General features: G+C 48.9%; 5 protein-coding genes across 6 annotated transcripts in view; 3 read left to right on the forward strand and 2 right to left on the reverse strand.

Moving 5' to 3' along the window:
* LOC118510292 (tRNA dimethylallyltransferase) overlaps positions 1-3,434 on the forward strand; it is a 56,607-nt gene extending 53,173 nt beyond the window's left edge. Inside the window, exons 4-6 of the mRNA XM_036051917.1 lie at positions 1,834-1,978; positions 2,040-2,143; positions 2,212-3,434. Coding sequence (XP_035907810.1) covers positions 1,834-1,978; positions 2,040-2,143; positions 2,212-2,803 — 841 coding nt within the window. The 3' untranslated portion in view covers positions 2,804-3,434. The remainder of the gene's footprint in view (positions 1-1,833; positions 1,979-2,039; positions 2,144-2,211) is intronic.
* On the reverse strand, positions 359-1,640 carry LOC118510310 (general odorant-binding protein 45-like). The gene has a single exon (XM_036051950.1). The coding sequence runs from the start codon at positions 1,445-1,447 to the stop codon at positions 485-487; it is 963 nt and encodes a 320-aa protein (XP_035907843.1). The 5' UTR covers positions 1,448-1,640; the 3' UTR covers positions 359-484.
* Positions 3,306-12,062, reverse strand: LOC118510285 (sodium-dependent neutral amino acid transporter B(0)AT3). The gene is made up of 13 exons (XM_036051904.1): positions 11,818-12,062; positions 11,374-11,700; positions 11,204-11,302; positions 8,672-11,136; positions 7,166-7,624; positions 6,813-7,087; positions 6,141-6,745; positions 5,829-6,076; positions 5,665-5,772; positions 5,393-5,596; positions 5,158-5,315; positions 4,835-5,098; positions 3,306-4,771 (listed from the first exon to the last, which is right to left on the reverse strand). Exons 5-13 carry the CDS (start codon positions 7,256-7,258, stop codon positions 4,573-4,575), a joined length of 2,154 nt encoding a protein of 717 aa, XP_035907797.1. The 5' UTR covers positions 7,259-7,624; positions 8,672-11,136; positions 11,204-11,302; positions 11,374-11,700; positions 11,818-12,062; the 3' UTR covers positions 3,306-4,572.
* Positions 12,063-12,312: 250 nt separating this feature from the next.
* LOC118510256 (brefeldin A-inhibited guanine nucleotide-exchange protein 3) lies at positions 12,313-20,659 on the forward strand. Of its 2 annotated transcripts, none has more exons than XM_036051853.1 (8): positions 12,313-13,241; positions 13,514-13,623; positions 13,769-13,902; positions 13,985-14,622; positions 14,697-15,011; positions 15,131-16,798; positions 16,866-17,301; positions 17,364-20,659. In XM_036051853.1, the coding sequence occupies exons 2-8, from the start codon at positions 13,539-13,541 to the stop codon at positions 20,373-20,375; spliced, it is 6,288 nt and encodes a 2,095-aa protein (XP_035907746.1). In that variant the 5' UTR covers positions 12,313-13,241; positions 13,514-13,538; the 3' UTR covers positions 20,376-20,659. The 2 variants fall into 2 exon arrangements, with proteins under 2 accessions (XP_035907746.1, XP_035907737.1); XM_036051844.1 differs by having other exon boundaries at positions 12,314-13,241; positions 13,335-13,623.
* A 767-nt stretch (positions 20,660-21,426) lies between these two features.
* Positions 21,427-22,617, forward strand: LOC118510337 (translocator protein). The gene is made up of 2 exons (XM_036052002.1): positions 21,427-22,118; positions 22,195-22,617. Exons 1-2 carry the CDS (start codon positions 21,792-21,794, stop codon positions 22,399-22,401), a joined length of 534 nt encoding a protein of 177 aa, XP_035907895.1. The 5' UTR covers positions 21,427-21,791; the 3' UTR covers positions 22,402-22,617.
* The last annotated feature ends 224 nt before the right edge of the window (positions 22,618-22,841 follow it).

A 22,841-nucleotide genomic window follows, 5' to 3' on the forward strand; every position in this document is an offset into this window, starting at 1 on the left:
GTTAGCAACGAGCGTCGGTAATCGCTAAATCAGCATTGGGAGTGTCGTGTTGTATCCAACGCGACGAGTTATGCTGATGCGGCGATCGCTGCTGGGTCGTTTATGGGCCGATAACGGAATCGGCTGAATTCAATAAAATAGTTAATTTCAAGACACCGAACTGTAAAAGACTCTTTCTATCTATTCAGAAAGAAAAGTTTTAACTCGCGCACTAACAATTTGTGCAAACGTCTATAACTTTTTAACTTTTTACTGAATCGTTGTCTTATCTGTTCTGCATAGTAGTTGCTGACACATATAAATAACACATCAAACATGGAGTCGGATTGCAGAGGTCGAAAATTGGGGATTACTTTATTTTTTTATATATAGTGAAATGATATACTGTGAATTGTGTAAGTGACGATTGGGAGTATCGAGTGACTTGTGATCAACATACTATTGCGGACAGTTCATCGTTCTGTGGGTATGAAATAGCCGGCCTTTACGTTAATGAAACGACTTCGGAGACAACCGAACCGGCGTCGGGGACAACCGGAATGACTCCGGAGGCAACCGAACCGGCGATGCCGGAGAGAGCGGGGATTAAAGTTCCTAAAACAGTTACGCCTACACTCAATATAGCTGCTAATTGGTCTAAAGTGATATTAATATTGACCCCTCCTTCGTAGAAACACTCTCGTAAGAAACGACCGACCAGAACACAGTTATCCTTACATTCCAGCTTGAGCTGCCGGTAGCAGGCGCCGGTCGTTTCACGGAATTTGGTCTCGTTCGCATAATTGTTACACTGCACGTACAGCCGATCAAGATTGGGTCCGTGCTGATCGGTGTACAGTCCACTGCGCATCAGAAAACATCGTGCTAGGCAACCGATGTCCCGCTCGGACGGTTTCCCAGCTTTGCCGCACGCACCCAATCCAGTGCCGGGGGTTTGCAGGATTTTGGCACACTGCCCCATTACATCCGAGAGCTGCAGCGGGCTTAGTGGAACAAACTGAGGCGTCACTACGATGTTGCCGTACTGTTCGTAGTAGCATCGGAACGACTCGTACGCACGTTCGCACGCATCGCCGTGCGGCGTCGGGTAGTCTAGCCGTTGGGATTTGAGGCAGTGGTACGTGCGGCGATCGTACTGCTCGTCGTCCGGATCCGGATGGAAGTAGTGGCGTATGGCCGGTTCCTGCACACCGTCGGTGTCATCCCACCAGCCAAGGTTGATGCCCATGCACCGTACCATGCACTGCGTTGCGGTATCGTTCGGGTAGATGTAGTCGTTGTAGACGGCTAACCTTGCACACGGTATGCTCAGATACCGTACGCACTCTTCCTGCGCTTGTGCAACGTTCTTCTTTTGCACACAGTCGTGGTAACGTTGCGAGGCCGTTATTACCGTCGTAGTCAGCATCCACACCAACCCGACGTATCTCACTCGGAAGCTTGCCATTGCTTTAACTTTTGCAATTAGTGTTGAATGGTACAGAGTCCCAGCGAGACTGCCGGTATATATACCTCAACGGAGAAAACCATAAAGAGGCCGCATAAAGTGGCTCTCTAAATAGAATGAAAAAAAAAACAATAATGTCCCTTACAATTGGCCGGCAAGAGAAAATAGAAAAGTTTTGTTGAGACTGGCAAATTGGTAGAATTGAAACAATGGGAAACCAAACGACGACCAGACCAGAGCTAGACATAACACACCATTACGCAAACGGTGTTCTTCCTGGACAAGCTGGTCACGGCACGTTCTCCCGTGCACTGAAGTATTCCCACTGACACAGCTTATGTTTACCTTATGCCTAATGTTGCACGTGTCCTACCACCATTTTCTAGGGCGCTCGAAGTGTACGTGGAGTCCGGTGGACGACGCACAATGAGTCAGGAACTTGCCGAACAACGGGCAGCACCAGGGTCCTGTGGTTTGGGTGGACCTCTCCGCTATCGAAACGTAGTCATCATTTGGTTGCGCTGTGATCAGGTTAGTATCGTGTTCAAGGTAATTGCACGCGACTAATATACTGCTTTGCCCCTGTTTCCAGGAAACTCTCAACCGCCGGTTGGATGCAAGGGTTGATAGTATGGTGGCGCAAGGACTACTGCCAGAGATACGCACATTTCACGAAGTGTACGTCAAACCGTACAGGTAAGCATTTAACCTCTTTTAACCTTGATCCTACTATTTATGACACGCGTTCTGTCTCTTTTCGACAGCACCTGCGAGTACCATCGGGGCATTTTGCAAAGTATCGGATTTAAAGAGTTTGCCAAGTACCTGGAACGCAACGGTCCGGAGAAGGATCGGGAGCTGCTGGAGTATCTTACCGCACCGCAACACGAGCGTGGCCCAAAGCCCGACTCACTAGCCCAGCTGGAAGATTGTCTGGACTATCTTAAGCTGGTCACACGTCGCTACGCTCGCCGCCAGCTACAGTGGATTCGGAACCGTTTTCTCGGCGATACTGGACGTGAGGTGCCGGCGATATACGCGCTAGACACGAGCGATATCAGCTGCTGGCAGAGTCAGGTGTCCGATAAGGCAGTGGCGATCATTGATGCTGCCTTAAGCGAACAACCGTCACCGGTTGCTTGTGAGCCAAAGAGCGAGTGTGAACGGCCAGGGGCCAAGCAAAAAGAGCGTACCTTTCGCTGTGAATCCTGCCGGCGTGTGTTTGTGGGTGAACATCAGTGGCAGATACACGTGCGCTCGAAGAAACATCGGAAGATGTTAAAGCAAAGCACTGGGGCTGATCGAACGCAACGGGAGTCACCTGTGGAAAAGGGAGCGGAAAGAGAATTAGTTTAGCGTTGCATCAAGCAACAAAATTAACGCTTGCCTTTGGTGTTGGGGACTGTGAAGTCTCGATATACGTGAAGCCTCCTTCAGGCTGAAGCCCACTGCTCAGTCGTATACCACTTTGTATGGGATGAAACGAATAAGGTCGTCCAATCAAACTGCCATCCGACAAAAGCCGTCAAATTCCATGCAAAGTTTGTATGACTAGTAATATACGAGTGAGCAGTGCCTTTGTCTTATTAGTAGTATATGACTATTCGTAGTAAGATTGGATTAAACTTGAAGGGTGAGTTCAGATGACAGTTGCATTCTACAACCTCATCTATCGAAATCCACACAATATTCGCTCGGCTAGTCCTATACGACTTCAGCCAGCGATTCTAGCCTTAAGGACGCCTACGGCAGACATTACCAAACACCAAGTCAAACTGCAGGAAGCGATAGATGTAGTAGTCTTATGTAAGAAATCTTTGTTCGGACACACCTTCAAAAGTATAGTACTACAATCAGATTTGATTATACGATCAAGGTTGATCATGCTTGACAACACCTTAGACCCACTCTACAACGTCGTCCTTTATTATAAATTAATATTATGTACAGACATACCGTGGCTACGAGTGTGTGTGTATTTGCGATAGTGCGTGTGTCTGTGGTATATATATAATATGTATACTGCATTCAACAATCAAGACTCTTCGACTAGAACTGTTTGTGTGTATTCTATACCACGTACGCCACTCTACATAGAGATGCATGTATATGTTTATTAGTCATGGTTGCATGTTATTGTCGTATCTACGTAACGAGCCGTGTATATGGAGAGTGTCCACACACCACATATCCCTTCGGTTGATGGTGAACACCCTTTTCGGGACATTGTACACATCTGACAGCTTCAGCGCCAGTAGTAGTTGTTGTAGTAGTAATAATCCAGGCAACAGGTTATTGTCAGCAATTTGTTTGTTGTTGTTGCTAAAACTCGTTAGTGAGCTACTGGTATCTTCCGTATCCTCATCCAGTTGGACATTTGACGGATGGTGCACGGAACACGTCGGCTTTTATCCGTTTTTCTTTGTTTTGCTTTGGTAAGAACATCCCAACAATAAATAACCATTCGATTGGGAACACATTGATATGCTAAAGTCGGTAGGTCAGCGACAACAACAAGGTGGACTAACAGTGTTTAATTGATGATACAAGTTTTTGTTTGTTCTCCTGTGTGTGTGTGTGTGTGTGTGTGTGCTTTTTTCTGTATAATTTTCAAGTCTTGTCATTTACGCCATCACCCAACTCCGCTCCGGGTGAAGCGTTTTTGCATTGTTCTGGCCATTTTGATTGTGTTTTATTCTTCTTCTTTTTTTTCCTTCCCGTCTGTGTGTCTGCTTGTTTTACCTTTTTTTTTTGACGTTTAAACACTAAATTCGAACATTTATACTTAACATAGCATAGGATGGTTGTGTTTTTCTTCTCTTGTTACAACTATCGAACCATTAAAGCTATGGGATAGCTGTGTACTAAAGTTAGGTGTATAATTTGGGTTTGGGTTGTTTTTTCGCTTCTGTGGACGTGGATGTGGTTATGTCTTTTTTGGGTGGATGATACGTTCTTCTACTGTCAACATAACAATGGACAGCAAGTGGAACGTTTCACTAGCACACTGATCAAGTAACGTCTGTCTGCGCCTGTCCGGTAGTAACTGGGAGCGCTTGCTTTGTTCCGTTTTTTACATGAACCTTAGCAGACTTTCACAACCGAAACATGTGTCGAGAAGTCGTTTACTCCTCCTCGTCTAGTGGTTGTTCGCGGGGCCCGTACGTCGGACAGCAGAGTCCTTCCGAACCGTCGGCACGTATACAGAATAGCGATATCTCAATGTCGGTGGGTTCGTGTGGCACAATACCGTGCACATCGCGCAGCTCGGCCGACGGGAACCAGGCGGGCTCACTGTCCTCGATCACATTGATGCCACACAGCCTGCGGAGGAGGGTATCAGATGAGTGGTTTGAAGAGCACAGAGCTTCCAGCCATATCACTTACCGTAGGATGGCAACGCCAGGAATCCACAGAATGGACACAAGTATCAGCAGAATCGCTACGACAATACACCAATGGGGCCACTCGAGACGATCGGTATTGCCGGTGAGTGCATTCCATCCCGGGTAGCTACTACCCTCGGAGGCAAGCTCCAGAAACGAGGCGACAAGAATGGTTATCATTGCGATCGGCGATATGTACTTCCAGCACAGCATCCAGTAAAGGTTGGGTCGTGCACCCGTCATCAGCTCAATATCATCGGCGAACCTACAAAACAGTCGGCGATCTCAGTAAAAGCAGGTCCAAACCCTCATCAAACGACTTACCGCTTAAGTCCGTATATATAGCTGACGCCAATGCATTCGAAAAACGCAATGATGAGTAACGTGTAGCTGCCGGCGAAACTATCCATCAGCTGAAAGATGTAGCTCCCGGCACCGTTGGCGAAGCACATGGATAGCACACAGCACGACATGCAGAGTCCCTGCGAAAATAGAAGCATCGAACACATTTTACTCATCGCTTGAAGCGAGACCGGTTACGGCGGCTTCTATATACTACCCCAGTGATCATCTCCTTCGGGACGTTCGGGAACAGTTTCATGTCCATCAGTGAGGTGCTGACACCTTCCAGTGTACCGAACTGTGAATCAATACCGAGCGTAAAGAGCATCAGGAAGAACAATACGGCCCACAGCTGTGCCGCTGGAAACTGATTGATCGCCTCGGTGAAGATGATAAACGCCAAACCGGTACCGGAAGCACTCTGGGAATGAGAATAGGTAAGTTCCAGTATCGGCATGCATGGGTATAGAATTTGTGAAGAGTGCTCACATTTTCCAGCTCCTTCTGCAGATCGCACACGGGCAGCAGATCGTGTGACTTGTTCTGGCGCATCATCTCCGACCGTTCCTCGACGCAACTGTCATAGATCGATGTCGCCTGCAAGTGGATAGCTTATGAACATCAAGATATCAAGCAAGACCGTTCCATCCTACCTTGAACCCGATGACGGAAAATACAACCACACCGGCAAACATCGACGTAGAGCAGTTGGTGACGGACACGACCAGCGCATCCCTGTAGCAGTTGTTGTTGGCCGGATTGTACGAGCTGAACGCGATCAAACCACCGAACGCAAGTCCGAGCGAGAAGAAGATCTGTGTGCCGGCCTCCAACCACACGACCGGTTCCAGGATCGATTCCCACCGGGGCGTGAACAGATGCGCAATACCGTCCGAAGCTCCTGCCGAAGAAGCATGTTGTAGTAATCAAATCAGGAAAGAACGCATTATCCATACTCCGCTTACCCTTGAGCGTGATACCACGGAAGAAGAATATTATCAGCACGACGTACGGGAATATGGCGGTCACGTACACGATCTTGCTCGACTCGGTAATGCCCTGCACCATGCACAGATACACCAGCGACCAGGCAGTAATGAGTGCCAGCGCAACCGTATAGTTAATCTCCACCGGTTCGTTAACGCTCGGCGAAACCTGGAGCGTTTCCCGGTACCAGTAGTACTTGGTCGGGGAAGAGACCACACACTCCGGTTCGATATCGTACGTAAAGTTTTTAAACAGTCGCTTCGGACATTCGGCCCACGGGAGCGGTGTTTCGAAGCTGTGCAGCAGATAGATCAAACACCAAGCGATGATGGTGTTGTAGTATAGCGCTACAATGTAGCTGACGAATGCAGACGAGATGCCGATACCGCCGAGGTATGCCGACACCTCGTGCCACACGCCAATCGCACCCTTGCGTAGCCGCTGTCCGATGGCGAGCTCGAGATAGAAGATGGGCAAACCTTGCAGCAGGAGCATCACGAAGTACGGGACCAGGAATGCACCGCCACCATTTTTCTGTGCCAGGTACGGAAAGCGCCAAACGTTTCCGAGACCGACGGCGTACCTGCGAAAGAGAGAGTATGCTTTTAGTATGCGTGTGGGTGGGTGTGTGAGAAAGTTGAAAGGCTTACCCAATGGTAGCGAGCAGGAATGTCCACTTGCTATCCCAGCTTTCCCGCTCATCTTCCGGCCGTTCAACAATGGCGGCCTCCTGCTGCTGGGACACGATCGATGCCTGCACGGTGAGTTTGCGTGTGTCCTTGCTGGGTGGACCAGTCGCTGACGGTCCAATGTCCAGTATGCGGCCCATCGGTGGATCATCATCGCTGATGAATGCCTGGTTCGTCGCACCGTACACCACATTCTGGGATCCATTCTCTGCCCTGACCAACCGACTGCGAAGCTCCTGAGTGAGTGTGTGGGAGGATGGGTAAAGAATTTCATAACCAAACAACATACCAAGATACGTTGCGTCAACACCTACTCTTAGCTCGAGCTCATCTAAGCTCCGCACAGTCGCCTGCTGGATCAAATCCCGAGAACTCTGCCTGCGGAACAGATGTGCAGTGTTGGCCATTACCACCACACCACCGACGGGGCACTACTACCGTGCCACCCGCACTATCACCCGACACCACCAAGAAGCGAAGCCAACCGGAACCCGGGACGGTACGGAATGGACACTGCCTTAGCGCTTGCCGCTGTGATCCGCTGCCTCTAATCACCCGGCTACCCGGGTTCCGTTCGCTACTCGGTGTTGCGTGTTGCCTGCCTGCCCGCCTGCTCGGATGTGCGTGTGGGTGTCTGTGTGAGTGTGTGTGTGTGCCGCCCAAGATGACTGCCGGTCTTCGTGGTGGAGATGTGGTGATATGGGGTTTCACGAACGGGCTAGGTATGTGCGAGCGATTCGTGCATGACGTGCTGGTTCCCACCACTTACAAGTCTGCATGTTAGACAAAGATGCGGATGCAGTGCAGTGTGTGCAGTATGTGCGAGATGTGCAGATAGTTCGCAAAACAGGTGTTGGTGGTGTTAAAGAAACAGATAAAAGAAGAACATTCGAAAGAGAAAAAAGTACAGCAAAACACGGCATGAGGACCAGGCGTGAACGGTGCTACTTGATGCTTCTAGGAAGCAGCTCAACAGTCATGCTGACGAACGGTGACAACCAGCGACGACAACCACGTGACACATTAGACTCTAAACACGTGCAATGGCAGATTGGAGGCTTTTGCTAAAGGATATCCACGCACGAATGCGTATTAATGGTTCCCTGATTAACTAACTAAACAACGCTGATGTACACTGGACGCCACCTGGAGCAGCTACACTTGTCATCCGTAACTCCGAAGTAACTCATACGAAAAAAAAGGCACACCAGCTCTTTTAATCCACATTGTGAAATCAGTGTGCTAACGCTTGTCTAAGAGTACCTGTTATACTACCAACCATCACAGTCACCTCACAATTCGATGCCAAATCAGGCACCAAAAACGGAGGGATTATCGAGTACCGCGTGCTAGAGCCAAAGAAAAATCAATACATCGAACGCTGGATGATCGGTTTATGTATCATGCAACAAAACATGCAATATCCCACTCGAGGTAGCGCAGGTGACAGATGCTACTTCAAAGCTTCTTCAGAGTGCTGACACAACAATTAAAAAAAGAAGCAATTCTTCATTTCTTCAACGTTTTTCCCTTAACTGGTTCCTGCCACTGCGAAGCAAACGAAGCCAACGGTGAACTAAAACTGTGGCCTAGGATTATCATTACATAACACACACAACCGTGTCACGCCTCGCGGTGTCCGGTCCCCGAAAGGACGGGTCGGGCACAAAAACGGCGCGAATTAAAGGCTTCCGCCGAAGCCTCCCGATTCTAGGTTTTTCGCTAGGTTGATTGAATATTCATGCTCCTACGGTCGTGGTGGTTTTTTTTTTTTGATAGCTGAATGTGCTGCGTGGTAGTTGAACAAGCTAAACAGTTACCCGTTTCTCCGCGACTGTTGCACGGCACTTCGAACTAGCAGATCATGTGATTTGGGCTACAGCACAGGACACTCGTCGCTGCACACGAGAGTGTTGCGCCTCTTCCGAAACTGTGACGATGGTTTGGCGGGACCTTCCCGTAACTTTCTGCACTAGGCTGGACAGTTGAAGAATGGACGTATCGTACGGTGCTTGTTGCAGATTGCGGTCCACGGGACCACTTCTCGCTAGCCCGTCCGGTAAAAAGCGCTTCGCTAAATTTATCTGTGTGCGTGTGTGTGTGTGTGTGTGTGTGATAAGGAATTAAGACACACGTTCACTGTGAACTACGAATGAAAGTCAACTGAAAGCGCCAACGATGAAAGCGATTTCCAAGCTTTCCCCCAATTTTTCTGTGTGAGAGCTATTTTCATCCACCAGCACTCTCTCTCTCTCTCTCTCTGGAAGAGCGAGCGTGTAAAAGGAAAAACAAATTGAGTTGGTTCAAGTGTTCCTTTCGATTCGGTTCTGAGGCTTAGGCGGACAGGACTTCTTGCGAGTAAACTGCAGGACTTTACTCGCTTTCATTCTAAAAAGCGCCCGTGTGTGGGAGGTGTTACAAGTTCCCATGTTTGGAGAGCGGACCGGAGTAAAGCTTTCGTCCTTTTTCGCAGAATACAGAGGTGTACATAACGAGAGAGGGACGGGTGTAGATTGAACGCAGAGATAACGCGAAAGGGAGAGATAGAGTTGGTGTTTGAAAGTAATTAAAGGATACTTTAAGGAAAGGAGGTTGGTGTTTTGTTGTAGGTAAGTGGAGCATTTTTTCAAATTTGACGGTTTAAATTATGTAGCTAATAAGCTATGAAGCCACTCGTACCCTCCCGAGATTACGGTAGGCTTCTTACAAAGGTGTTGGTAGCGTGTGTTATATATTTTAAAGAAATTTTCTGTTTTAGGAGTAATCTTCAGTAAACTAAAAATAAGGTACATAAGAAAGTTAGTAAAGTTTTTTATTGGTACTGTAGGATGTAGTCTTCTCCTTCTTCCTTGGCACTACAACCTCGAGAGGTCTCGGCTTGCCATCCATTTCTGGCTTTTTGTCACTTGATTTTGCTCGTAGCAAAGTAGCCAGCCCTGCGTACGGGGAGGCGTTCTGGATGGGATTTGAACCCCAGTCCTGCAGTGTGAAGACCTGTCGCCTCGGACACCGGACCGCCCCATGTAGGATGTAGTACTTTTCCGTAACAATTTTCTCCTCTTTTTTGGCAGTCTCGAGAGATCTAAGCCAGTAATTTCTGGCTTCCTTGGCTCGTAGAAGGGTAATGAGTCTTGAGTACAGGGAGACGGCGCGGATGGGATTTAATACACCATCTTGCCTCGTGTGAAGACTGGCGCTGCTTCCGTCCTATCATTTTCTTCTTCTTTGGCACTAAAACCTCGAGGGGACTTGGCCTGCCATTACTGGCTTTTCGTCTTAGTATAACGATCTGATAAAGGTCATGCCGACCATCTAATTGCTTACTAGACTGTATACTACCACGTAGTTGGATAGTGTTGTCCTCATTTCGGAAGAACGAGTCGGATGAGCTTTGAACTTCAGTCTTGCCTTGTAATAACTGGCATCGCTATCTTCTCGACCGGTCCGGTGGTGGTGCCCTATTACTACTTTCTTGGCTTCCGGTGACCGATTCCGTGGTGGTGGTGACCGATAACGACGCCGGTCTCCATGAGGTAGGACGGTGGTTCAAATCCCATCCAGAACGCGCCTCGTACGCAGGACTTGACTACTTTGCTTGAAGGTATAAGCACGTCACAGAGAGCCAGAAATGACAGGCCGAGACCTTTCGAGGGCCAAGGAAGAAGAGGAAGAAGAGAAGGTTAGAAAAGGGACACAGACTCGATCCTGCCGGGTAAAGGCCGACGCACTAAAAAGCAGTATAACGAAAGAAACACTGAAGATACCCAAGCTATACAAATCCAAATAGCATAGAGATAATTTTTCTCCCCATCGTGTTAATAAGGTAACTATTTAAAAACTTATCTTCTAAAAACTTAGTCCATACGCAATTTATTGCTAGTGAGTTACCTTCGTTGTATGCGTATTTGTCACATTTTCTTTCACACTCTCACGTTCGCTTTACGGTGATCCGATCGTGGTGCAGGTAGACTTAAAATGCTTCGTTGATACGATTGATACCAAACGTGCAATGGCGTCCTTTAAATCGTCCGTTGCCAGAACCGGTTGCGCTGCATCTTGAAGTCCATGAACGTACAGTGCATTGGCAGTCAGCTGTACTTCGTGTAGTCCTAGGTTTAAAGCGTACAGTAAGCTAACCGCTTGCTCCAGGTACGCACACTGCCGGTGTAATGGTTGGTGGTGTTCCAGCGCCGTTGTACCGGCAGGCGCAGCAAGGAAATCGATTTTCCGACGGGTTCGTTTCGCTTCTTCCATTAGTATTTGCAGCTGGTGTGACGTGTTTTTGCTGGAAGTAATAATCGTATGTATTCGCTCACATTCTACCATAGCGTGGATGTACGGTGTTCACTTACAGTTTTTGAGTGCAGGTGAAAAAGTGTTTGCTTTCGGCAGCCTCTGCAGCTAGCTGAAGCTCAGCTGCAATATTAACCGGTACGTCACATATTGCCGTACTGGAAGCCGGAGAAGAAAAGGTGAAGATTTAATTTGTGTCAAGAATTGATGGTCCCCATTGAAGCCTTACCTCAGCGAATTTAAGCTGCGTAGATTTGTCTGCTTCAGAGCGGATCCGGCTGAATTTATTTCTCCTACCAGGGAAGGCAATTCGGTAGCAAGTTTGATTAGCAGAGCTTCAATGCTGTCCACAGCACTGAGCTCCTTTTCCATGTTTCCGGTGGTGGCCATTTCATCAGGAACGTCGTTCCCGTTTCGCTTCATCAGTTTGCGTTGGTCCGTTTGCGTTGAAATGCACCGGCAGCTGTTGGTCGTTGTTGATCTGTCTTTTCTTGCGAGTAAAACACTTGCGCTGAGGTTTCGGATTCATGTACATAGCCGCGTATAGTTGTTCTTGCTAAAACGATATGAGTACAATTAATTATTAGTTTTTCCAAGGCATATTCCATAGCTATAAAGCGAGGAAGGAAACCATTCCGTGATGCATCTATCTGCTGTGTCTATGAAGCCGTACATTTTCATCCAGCAGCATGATTACGCCCACCAGTAAATTATGTTTTAATCTGCACGCAACTATTTTGCTTCTAGTCCACTTTTTCCCTTCATTATTGTTAAACGGTGAAAATCTTATAGTTTTCTTGCCTCGCTGAACGATTAGCCGACACCGGAGACGAATGGATTTCTTATATAAACATGCATTGTTTACCAAAGCTAGGCGGCTGTCAAACAGAAAGCAGCCGACCAAGGTGATTAGAGGTCAGGCGTGTCAAACGCGTGATTTTATGTAGGATCAGTTGCGGATTAAAATAAAAAATAAAATTACAACTTCCGGTACAACTTCCGTCGTAAAATATAAAAAAAAGCTACATCAGTTAATATATATCTAATATTATCTATATATATAATCTATATATATAATATATCTAATAATAGTATATTTATCTAATACCAAAAGCTCATTCATCTAGAATTTCGAAAATCTCAACTTGGTCCTCAAGTTGCTCACGTTGAGCTTTGTAAAAGCCCATACTTATGCAGGAAGAGAATCAAACTGAGGAATCAAGACGCTCGAATTTAATTTAGACTTATCGCTTTTTGTTCATATTTCGTGGACACACTATAAGCTGTAACCTCTTTGTAGGTGGTCAAATACATCTTTCTGGAGGATTTTTTTTATGTAAATAATTGTACTTATTCATCTAAAATGTTATCCTCCCCGAAAAAGGGAAAGGCCGTCTCATGAAACTCTGTTCCTCAAATCGGTTATTGTCAAAACCCCAAAAAAGGAATGGAAGTCACGTTCACTTCCCACAAACCCTACACCGGTAACAATATGTTCCTTGTCAGAGGGATTAATCGATTTTACAATGCAATGCGCGTGACAGGCATGCGCCCTTCTTGCTAACACCATCGCTGGTCGGAAACGCAAAAAACAGTCGCCACACAGAGAGATAGTTTACACCTTCGTGTTGGTTTATGTGCGCGTATTCCGCAAGGAGGGTTCGGATTTTTTGTTCGCGTTGTCTTTTGTAACGCATCCGAGTGCATAGGGAGTGGAAAGGTTGCTTTAGGAGCAGGTCCTAACTAATAGCTAGCGGACGAAAAACAAAAACGCAAACCCAATATCAGAAAGGATTAGCCATAAGTCTAGTAGAGTACACAATGCACACAGCTGCTTAGGTTCAAACCTTTTTGTCCTGATGATGATGTTGGACGTGTCAGGATTTTCGCAACGCCGCTGCGGTAGTGAACATATGCGTGTGTAACTAGGAAGTATGGTATGGAGTTACTGAGTGTATCGGTGTTAACGAATTCATATATCAAGTCGGGAATTGTAACAACGCTCGAGGAACGCTTCAAAATCAAACAAACATCATTCAACCTTGTTGCGGGTTAGCAGCAGGCTCCGCAATAGCCGCAAAGGTCCTCCTACATCAGGTAAATTAGGCGTGAGAATGTTGCAGGATCTTTGCACATCTGGATGATTTCTTCCCTCTCAATTTTACCATACCATCATTTGTTTATCATTAGATATCCATCATCACCATCAGTGACATAGATAAGAGAAAGAGAGACTGCGTGTGTGTGTGTGTTATAGTCCATAATTGTGCAAATGATATCCTGCATCCGGGGTGTTAGCTAGAAGCTCCTGTTTTTTTTTTTCGTTGTTGTTGTTGTTGCGTATAACGTATGGTACATTATCACGGAAGGTGCAAACAATTCGATACGTCCACGATGGAGGAACTCCTGATGTCCATAGTGAAGGAAGCGATAGGGAGCAAGCTGCAAAATCTCAAACAAGCCGCACAAATCGCACACGGTAGGTATGGGTTGCGCCTAGGTATCTACCAATGGCGTCACTCGCGCTGCACTGCAGCACCGATACGAATCGATATTTGGGTCGGCACTAGCACACAAACACCGCATCACTTCCGCACACGCCTAACCGTTCGTTGCATTCGCAGAGAAACTGTCCCGCCAGCATGGTATGCACCGGGACCCATCCTATGAGCTGCGTTCCGTATGCTTTACCGCACTGCAAATGGCGCTCGAGACGAAGCGTCCGAAGTTTATTACCTACGGGCTGAACGGTTTGCACGTAAGTGAGGACTCCGTGAAGCGCCTGCCAGCTGGAAACCTGCTGCATAATTTAATGCACACCCCCTTATTCCATATTGTAGCGAATCATCCGTGACGAGCGGTTTTTCATTGGGCTAGAACCGGAAGATGACTCACTGTGGTTGCCGGCCCAGTTACTGCGCGCCACCTCCAGTCTGTCCACCATCGCGAACGAAGACACGGTGGTGAACGTGTTGCGCTTGATCCTGGCGATGGCCTGCTCGCAGACGTGCACCCTTAACGGGCGGCTACTGATCGAGATGCTGTCCAAGTGTGGCGAATGTTGGGAAAATGGGTCGCGAGCCGTAAAGGCGGCCTCGCTCGCTGCCGGCAGTCAGTGTTTGCGCACCTTCTGCGCCTTCCTGAAGGACGAAGCGGAGGAGATCATACGCCTAGATCCGACCGGTATCATCAGCCTCGGGATGGCGGCCGCCGTATACAATGAAGTGATACCGGTGATGCAGTGGCTGTGCAGCAAGCTGGTGGAACCTGCGACCGGCAACACGAAAGCGAGCGACAGCGCGAGCAACAGTTCGCTGTACCTTATGGAGTGTATACTAACGCTGGTAGTGTCGTTACCGTCGGACGTGCACGCCAATCCTCACTTCACTGCATTTTTGTGGCAAAAGTTTTGTCCCACGTTGGCCGCCACAATGGGTTCGCCGGGGCGTGTGAACAAGGACAAGAAGTTTACTTATCGGTAAAGGATACCAGGACCGAGTCGTTGCAGAAGAGTAGCTTAAACTGTGTTATGCTTATCGAACCTCATTTCAGTGATGCAATACATCTGATCGAGAGCGAGAATCGAGGTTTCTTTACGCGACCAGGGTTGGATGGTCCACAGGCTCGCTGTATCTACTTGACAAGCATCCAGTTGCTGCGGATAGCGGGTGCGCAAGGTAGTCTTCGACCAATGCTTGAGGCATTGTTCCACCGGATGCTCCTGCTGCCTGTGCCCAGTAACCGGGCGGAACCGTTACGCTATGCTCGGGAAATCTTCAAATCACCCGAGCGGCTTATCGATCTAGCCATTATCCTCTATCCGGACAAGTCCCAGAGCAGCAGCGATGATATGGCACTGTTCCGACTGTACGTAGTCTCGTTTAGAAGCTGCAAGATGTATCTCTAGTTGTAACTCCTTTATCTCATTCTCTCTCTCTCTCTCTCTGCGGTGGACGCTCGTGCACAATCCCTTGACCATCAAACAGGTTAATTGACGCAATGGAAGAGTGTGCTGCGGCCTGGCATCATGGTAGTGCCTCTGTGTATGGGGCACTCAGCTCAAGTGTGGAGTGTGTGGTAGCACTGCTAGAAAGCCTACAGGTTCTCTCATCCGGTAACTTTGACGAGACGCTCATTGGCGATCGGATTGCTGAAGCCGTCAACGAACGCTACGCGGTACTTGCCGATGCCGATTACACAGGTCCGCTGACGTATCAATCGATGACCCGATTGCCGCCACCCTACCGAGACGCTGTAGCAGAACTGCGCCAGAGTGGATTTGAATCCTCGTCAGAATCGGACGCCGATGGTCCACTGGAGCAGGGCGCAATCGATCCGGAGTTGGGCTCGGTTGGGTCCGGTGATACCGAGGGTCCAGAGGACGAAACCCATTCGTCCGGTGACGATGTGTCGTCGAAAACGAGCCAAGGCAACTGGCTGTGGGCACACATAGACGATTCGGGCTCGAGTGGCCGTTCGGATGGGGATTGTGATAGACAGCACGCAAGAGAGTTTGCTGCCGTGTTGGCAAGCGAACTGGTGCCGTCTCTACTGCGTCTCAAAACTTCCATCGAAATTGATGAGGCGGTACAGGAGTTTGCTTCGCGCGTCTGTCAACGTAACAGTGCGACACGCGGTGACGGTGATTACAGCGCGCTCACAGCGCTCAACGCGGACGGTATCTATCTGGCGACCTATTCCGCACTACTTCTCGCACTGCAACTTGTGAGTGGCGGTCACTACGATGAGGATGGTGGTGGTGGATGTAGTGACGGTCAAAAACCGGCCACGATTCCACTCACAGAGCAGCAGTTTGTCACGTCGGTGCAGAATTCCGGTATCTTAGTTTACTTGTCGGCTGCCTGGCTTCGGGAGCTTTACCAGTGCATCCTGGCGGCAAACCCGTTGCAAGCGTTGAGCGTCACACAGCGTACCGCCGAACAGACGGGCGCCCATTGTGCGCTGCTCGACATGCTGCACGATGCAGGCGGTACCGGTCCAACGCAAATGCTGTCGGACTGGCAACGGTTACAGTCGGTAGTGCGGATACACAGTGAGCAGACGGCTAAACAGCGAGCCGCTCGCAAGATCGCTCGCCGTCTGTTAACCTGCTGCTGGGACTCGATGGTCGCAGTACTGACGGCAGGACTCGGAGAAGTCGACGGCTCACCAACCGCTCGGCTAGTGAAGCTGTCGAAAAAGACGCTGCGTGTACGCAAGGAAACACGTGGCTCGGGAGAGACATTGTACGCGTTGAGCCTGGACGGACTGCACGCGGCAGCAACTCTTAGCAATGCGCTAAGTCTGCAGCATCTGGCAGGGAAGATCATCAATCTGATCGCATCGAACGTGTGCCAGAACGCAGGTCCAAAAATTCCAGCCAGCCATGCGCTGTCCATGGACGTCGTACTGTCGGGTGGACTTGAGCTGGGATCGCACAGTGCCGACTGCTGGTTACCGGTGTTTTCCGTCTGTCGACATGTGACCCAGCTGGAACATGATCTTTTCAGCTCGCAAAACAACGCCACCAACGTAGGCAATGCGTCAGGCGTTGGACAATGCAAGGACTCGTCGGATCAGCCGTTTGGCAAGAATGATGCACAGTCGGATAGGCAGCATCTTTCGCTGTACTCTGTCGATGAGGATGAAACCTGGTATGTGATCGTGCGATAGTCAACCTCTTGATATGTTATCTAAGCTCTTTTCTCTACTGCTCCACAGTGTCGACGTGTACAGCTTTCTGCAAGCGCCGAACACGAACGCCAACATTAACGTGATCACCATACTGAAGGCTTACTCGGGCAACGATGCGGTCAATCTAACGCAGACAGACACCGCTAAGATGCTGTGTGCACTGTCCCACCAAGCGGACGTACTATTTTCAGAGGCTGCCGAGCGACTAAGCCTGCCTGCTCTGCAGCAGTTCCTGCGCAGCTTGTGCCGGGCATCAAGGGAACAACTCTATCGCAGCACATCGCTCAAGAAGGGCAAAAAGTCCTGGTGGCTTGGACGACCATGGAAGATAAAGAATGATTCCTTGCCACTGTCACTGTTGCTGCACCGGGTTGGAGATGTGACGCTTAAGGTTTTCCGTGGTCCTCGCCCATTGCTGCACGTGCTTAAAGTTTGGGCAATTACTGGACCACATCTGATGGATGTAAGTATCTTGCGAAATGGTGTTGTGTAGGGATTAATTCTTGAATAACTTCTCTCCTATAGGCCGCTTGTCACAAGGATCGCAGTATCTCGAAGCGTGCGATTGAATACATCCACGATATCATAACGGCGCTGTTGGTAGAGCAGACTGAGCTGCCACACTTTCACTTTAACGAAGCGCTACTGAAACCGTTTGAAAATTTGCTTAGCATGGACTCGTGCGACATTGACGTGCAGGATCAAATCGTGGCCTGTCTGTACGAGATCGTGGAAGCACACCGTACCGAGATAAGGTCCGGTTGGAGGCCACTCTTCGGTACGCTGCGTACTGCACGCAATCGCCCCGTACATCTATCAAACATTATCGACATCTTTCGCGTGTTTCTCGAAACGGACAACATGCTGGTGTTTGCCAATGCCGGGCTCGATTGCATACTGTGTCTGCTGTCGTATCTGGAGATATCCGGAAGTGGACCGACAGCAACCGACCATGGGCAGTATCCAACGACCAGCTCGGAAGACATATCGCTAACAATGCGCTCGGGCGACTTTCTATACGATGCGCTTAAGTTTCTTGAGCGCTGTGCCTCGATACTAGACTTTATGTACAACATGCCGCAATGTCCGAACCTGCACTCGACGTACAAAATCAAGGGCATTACCTACACGCACATCATTGACGCGAACATTCCCAACTCGATGGAAAACTTTACGTTCTTTGGACAGGATTATCTGCAGAACACGAACGAACAGTGTATGATCAGCTATCGCTCGCTACACATCGACAAGGAGTCGATCAGGAAAATCGACGAACTTGACCGGCCGAGCGGTGTGCTGAAGGTGTGGTTCCTCTTGCTGGATGGGCTTACCAACTCGCTGATCGTATGCCCAATCGCACACCAGTCACCGATACTGCAGTCTATCTTCAAACTGTTCAAAGCGCTCATGATTAGCCCGGGCGTAGAATTTGGATTCTACTGCATCAACCACCTGCTGATACCGATGATCCAGGACTGGCTGCGGTACGTGAATAAGGCGCAGAAAAATTGGGTGCTGATCGAGAAAAACTTTAAGCATTGCTGTTGTATGACCACTGATCTGGTGGTAGACTTTCTTGCAAAATCACAATCGCTCGAAACGTTGGGCGACCGGGTGGTGATTGGTAGTGAGTCGTTGCTTGGACACAACTCGCGATCCTCACCGCCGCCAGCATCCGCTAGGTCCAACATGCGAGGGTCAACGGACGGCAAGTACCAGCGGCAAAGCAAAGTACATGATGAGGATCAGGCAGCCGGTAAGGCATTCGCTACGGCTCGTCTACCCAGCTCGGCCATACTGGCATTGAAACAGCTGCTCCTGGTACTGATCGAATGTTCGGCCCAATCGCAGGAAACGATCGCCAGGGTTGGTGTGTCCTGCATGAAGCACATCATCTTCTCCGCTGGCTACATGTTCGATGAGGACCAGTGGGTGATCATCGCTTCCGCCATCCATCGGGCAAGCACGGTTTCGATGGCACCTCTGAAGCAGCTCATATTTGCGTTCAATCGCAACTCGAACAGTTTCTACGGTGATTGCGCGAACGTGAAGGTAGCCGCACGACGGGACAGTACACCCGAAGAACTGCAGCGGATCCATTCGTTGGCCCAGCAGGTGTTCCTGATGGACACCCAGCGAGATGCGCTTGGCGGGCGTAACCTTGCAGTCCCGCAGGAAGATCGCTCCTACTCGTTTCTACTATATCCACTACAGTGCAACGGAGGTGTTGCTCCGTCGGTGACAACCACCAACGCTGGATCGGCGACTGGGGTACCCTCATCGTACGGGCTAGCGGTGGACTGCTACATAATACGTATCCCGTATCGCAATTTAATTGTCGGAATGCTTGCCAGCCAGATGTTGTTACAGCTGATCGCCAACATCCTGCTCAGCGGTCTATCCAACGTTCCGAGCGAGCTAAACACCTGCTTCTACAGTAGCGGTGCCGAACCCGGTACCGGTGGTTCAACTACGACTCCGCACAACAATTCCGGCGGCTCGAAAACACTCTTCTATCTCGGTCAGAACAGCAAGGAGATACTGCTGCGTGCGTTGCGCCAGTTTCTGATCGCTGCTGTCGAGTTTGACACCAGGCCCGGGTTGAAGTTTTTGATCCAAAAAGTGTCCGGCATCGACTATGCGGCCAACCTGTACAAACAGATGAACTCGTCCTGGATCATACACTACATGGCGCTGGTGGACATGTATCTGAACAATGTGCGCATACACAACCTCACGGCGGAGGATGTGCGGTATCTGCTGAGCTCCTGTTGCGACCAGTACTCGTCCGGTTTGCAAACGTCCAAGGGTGACGAGAAGTGTATCCACTATCTGTTTGCGCTGCGTGATTTGTGGGAAATGATTGCGGACCACTTCATACAGCATCTCGAGAGTGATCGGGAGTGTAACTATAGCCGTGCAAAGTCGTACAAATATGCAGACGCTTGTGAGGAGTCGGACAATCAGTTCGGCGAGACACGGGACGGTATCGAGCCGGGCATCGTGTACTTCGCGGATCAAGCGACTGAAGACGGTAACGAAGGTATCCGGAAGGTGGCTAGTTATGAAGGTGAAATTGTTGGTATTCCTGGTAGACGGGAACCGCGCGGCCATCCGCATCATCCTTGCTATGCGCCCAACAGTAGCGGACAAACGGCACATGACCAGCAGTCGAAAGAATTTGAACCACTCAACCAACAGCAACCGGATGTGGTTGAGCAGCCGAAGGTAAGCAAACCGACGCCCAAAGGTGACAGTCAATCCGGCACAACGCCGACACCGGACGGTGGTGGCGAACGGCAGAAACAATCGATACCGCCGGAAATCGAACAGCAGCGTGCGCTCAGCATCCAGAAAGACGTGTCGCATAAAACATCTGCCTTACGACAGCTTATCGTCGCTTCGATTGAGTTGATCAAGCTTCTGCCGAACGAGCAGTCCGAGTTTCTGCAGCTGCTGCTTACGCCCCGCATCCGGGAAGCGTTCCACTTTGTCGAAGAGAAGAACCCGTTCCTGTCGCTGGACGCACAGAATTAAATGAACCGCAGCCGGGGAAAACAAAGGGGGGAGGGGGAGGATGGGGAGGGGGAAGGGTATTGATGGGAGATCGGAAGTAAACAAGCAAACAAAACCATTCCATCAACCAGGGGAAGGAATTAAAGCCGCATACTATAGGTGCTTCAGCAGATAACATTGGAATTGCTACATTTTGTGTATATAATACCGCTCATATTATTGTACGGACTTACCATTCATGTTGATTGCCGTCACTCGTGAAATATATTTCTCGACTATGTGGAACCTACCCAGCAGCACCAGCAGCACGCGTGTCACTTTCGAATGCCGAAACTAGAAATAAGGTTAGATGGAACCAGTTTGGACAACGACTGAAAGGAACGGAACGAATCTAGTAGGTTTTTTTTAACCTAGGAGGTATTTGTAAAAAAAATAATAATTTGGACTTGAGCGTTGCTTTTGATTCGATATTATATAGTTGATATCATGTACCGGGGTTCGAATCATGCAATGCCATCTGTAAGCGACCCGGAATCGTTTGGGACGTATTCTTAGTTCCAACGAGTACGAGAGGACCCTTAGGTGCAACCAGTTGGGGTCGAGCCGTAGGTGTAGCAAAGCATACGCGAGATTCACCCGTAGGTTCGGGTCGACCCGTGAGTTTGACATGTTTGTAATCCATGGATCGTCCCGAAATCGCTATGGGTCTACTCAGACTCGTTGCATCTCGGGGTGTACCCGGAATCGTTGCACCCACGAGTTGAACTCGATTCCTATAGTAACGAACTCAACTACGGATCGATCCGTTGCAAGAGTTGTACGCCTCACCACTACTAACGATCTAATGACATTTTACAATTTTTGACAGAATTGGACCTCTCTTAACCGTGCTGCAAAATTCCATCATATGATTGCAAAGTTCCACTATCCACTTGCCAAAATTCATCAAGTGAAGCCCTGTATTCCGGAACCCGTTATACCATCTGGTACAGGGTGACTCGAGAAGCTTCGTGATCATATGGTCTTGAATTCACCTCTTTATGCGTGTGTTTGCGCGTGTACTCCGTACAAACACTCCCTTTAACGCACACCAGCGCACCACAAAAAAAAAACAAAAAAAACAAACGCACTCTAAACGCAAACACAAACAACATCGTCATCGTACGATGAAACGTCCAAATTCCTAACATGAGTGTGCTGAAGTTGTGAAATAGTCGAGTCATAATCGTCAAAACCCGCAAGATAAAGCACCCTAACACCGGACGCCCGGAGTGCATTCCTTATTTACACGGGATTTTATAATACCTCAACCGTTTTGCAGTTTATCTGCTGGGTGTGTTATCGCAAGCGATACCAGCAAGTGCGGTTCGGGGAACGTTAACGTTTTGTGCGTTGCAGCAAATTAACATTCAGTTCCGACCCGTCATCACCGTCATCATGGAAAGTAAGAGTGAGTTGGTAAAGATTGCCGGTGCCGTACTACTGCCCCAGCTGGGCGGATTCGTGAATGGTAAGCTGACCCGGAACGAGATTACCGGTTGGTACAACCAACTCAGCTTCCCATCGTTCCGACCACCGAACTGGCTGTTCGGTCCCGTGTGGGTATCCCTGTACACCGGTATGGGATACGCTTCATATTTGGTTTGGAAGACGGGCGGTGGCTTTGGCGGACCAGCACGCATTCCACTGATGCTGTACGGTACCCAGCTCGCACTGAACTGGGCCTGGACACCTATCTTTTTCGGCATGCATCAACTCAAATGGGTAAATACGTCCCACAATCTGTCTTGCTTTTTCCTTCCCTTGCGCTAACTTCGATTCTTTCTATTTCCCCTGACAGAGCGTGGTAGAAATTGTCGCCCTTACCAGCTCGGTAGCAGCGACCGGAGTGGCCTTTTACAACATAAACAAGCTGGCGGGATACCTGTTCATACCCTACTTTGCCTGGTGCGCCTTTGCGAGCGTACTCAACTACAGTATCTACAAGCTGAACACCCCATCGACGGCAACAATCGAAGAAGTTACTGACGATTCAAAGCAAAAGTAGGAAGGGATGCTTCGTTCAACAATCGACTACCTCCCATCAACCTGTAGGTGGCTTCACATCACAATCATTTACAATCATGGTTTTTGTAAGAATATAAACGGGATGTGCATTCCCATTCTATTGCCCAAATCATGTGTCGGATGTGTGTTCCCATTGTCTTCGCTGTTTAAATATTTTGCATTCATAAATATACAATAAGATACATTCACAAAATTATCGATCGAAGATGCTAGAACATTCGTTCCCAAAAAAGTAGTTAACTTACCACATTCAGCAGTGGGGGGCAAAAAAGCTGCCGGGGTTCACGCTCATGTTTACGATTTGCGGAAGCAACAAAAAAAAAACAAGAATCGAGGGTTTATTTGTATTTGTATGCGTGTCGGTAAACGAACTTTAAGCACCTTGGTCGGATACAAATGTGGTGAATAGTAAAATAATTA

This window comes from Anopheles stephensi, chromosome X (assembly GCF_013141755.1).
Source record: "Anopheles stephensi strain Indian chromosome X, UCI_ANSTEP_V1.0, whole genome shotgun sequence".
Taxonomy (NCBI): domain Eukaryota; kingdom Metazoa; phylum Arthropoda; class Insecta; order Diptera; family Culicidae; genus Anopheles; species Anopheles stephensi.

Bases quoted from the DNA above. Each gene is read 5' to 3' on its own strand.
- LOC118510337 (XM_036052002.1), top strand. From the start codon at position 21,792: ATGGAAAGTAAGAGTGAGTTGGTAAAGATTGCCGGTGCCGTACTACTG. The intron at 22,119-22,194 runs GTAAATACGTCC...TTCCCCTGACAG, and splicing joins GCATGCATCAACTCAAATGG to AGCGTGGTAGAAATTGTCGC.
- LOC118510256 (XM_036051844.1), top strand. From the start codon at position 13,494: ATGGTACATTATCACGGAAGGTGCAAACAATTCGATACGTCCACGATG. The intron at 13,903-13,984 runs GTAAGTGAGGAC...TCCATATTGTAG, and splicing joins ACGGGCTGAACGGTTTGCAC to CGAATCATCCGTGACGAGCG. The intron at 16,799-16,865 runs GTATGTGATCGT...ACTGCTCCACAG, and splicing joins GTCGATGAGGATGAAACCTG to TGTCGACGTGTACAGCTTTC.
- LOC118510310 (XM_036051950.1), bottom strand. From the start codon at position 1,447: ATGGCAAGCTTCCGAGTGAGATACGTCGGGTTGGTGTGGATGCTGACT.
- LOC118510285 (XM_036051904.1), bottom strand. From the start codon at position 7,258: ATGGCCAACACTGCACATCTGTTCCGCAGGCAGAGTTCTCGGGATTTG. The intron at 7,088-7,165 runs GTAGGTGTTGAC...ACACTCACTCAG, and splicing joins TAGATGAGCTCGAGCTAAGA to GAGCTTCGCAGTCGGTTGGT. The intron at 6,746-6,812 runs GTAAGCCTTTCA...TCTCTTTCGCAG, and splicing joins TTCCTGCTCGCTACCATTGG to GTACGCCGTCGGTCTCGGAA.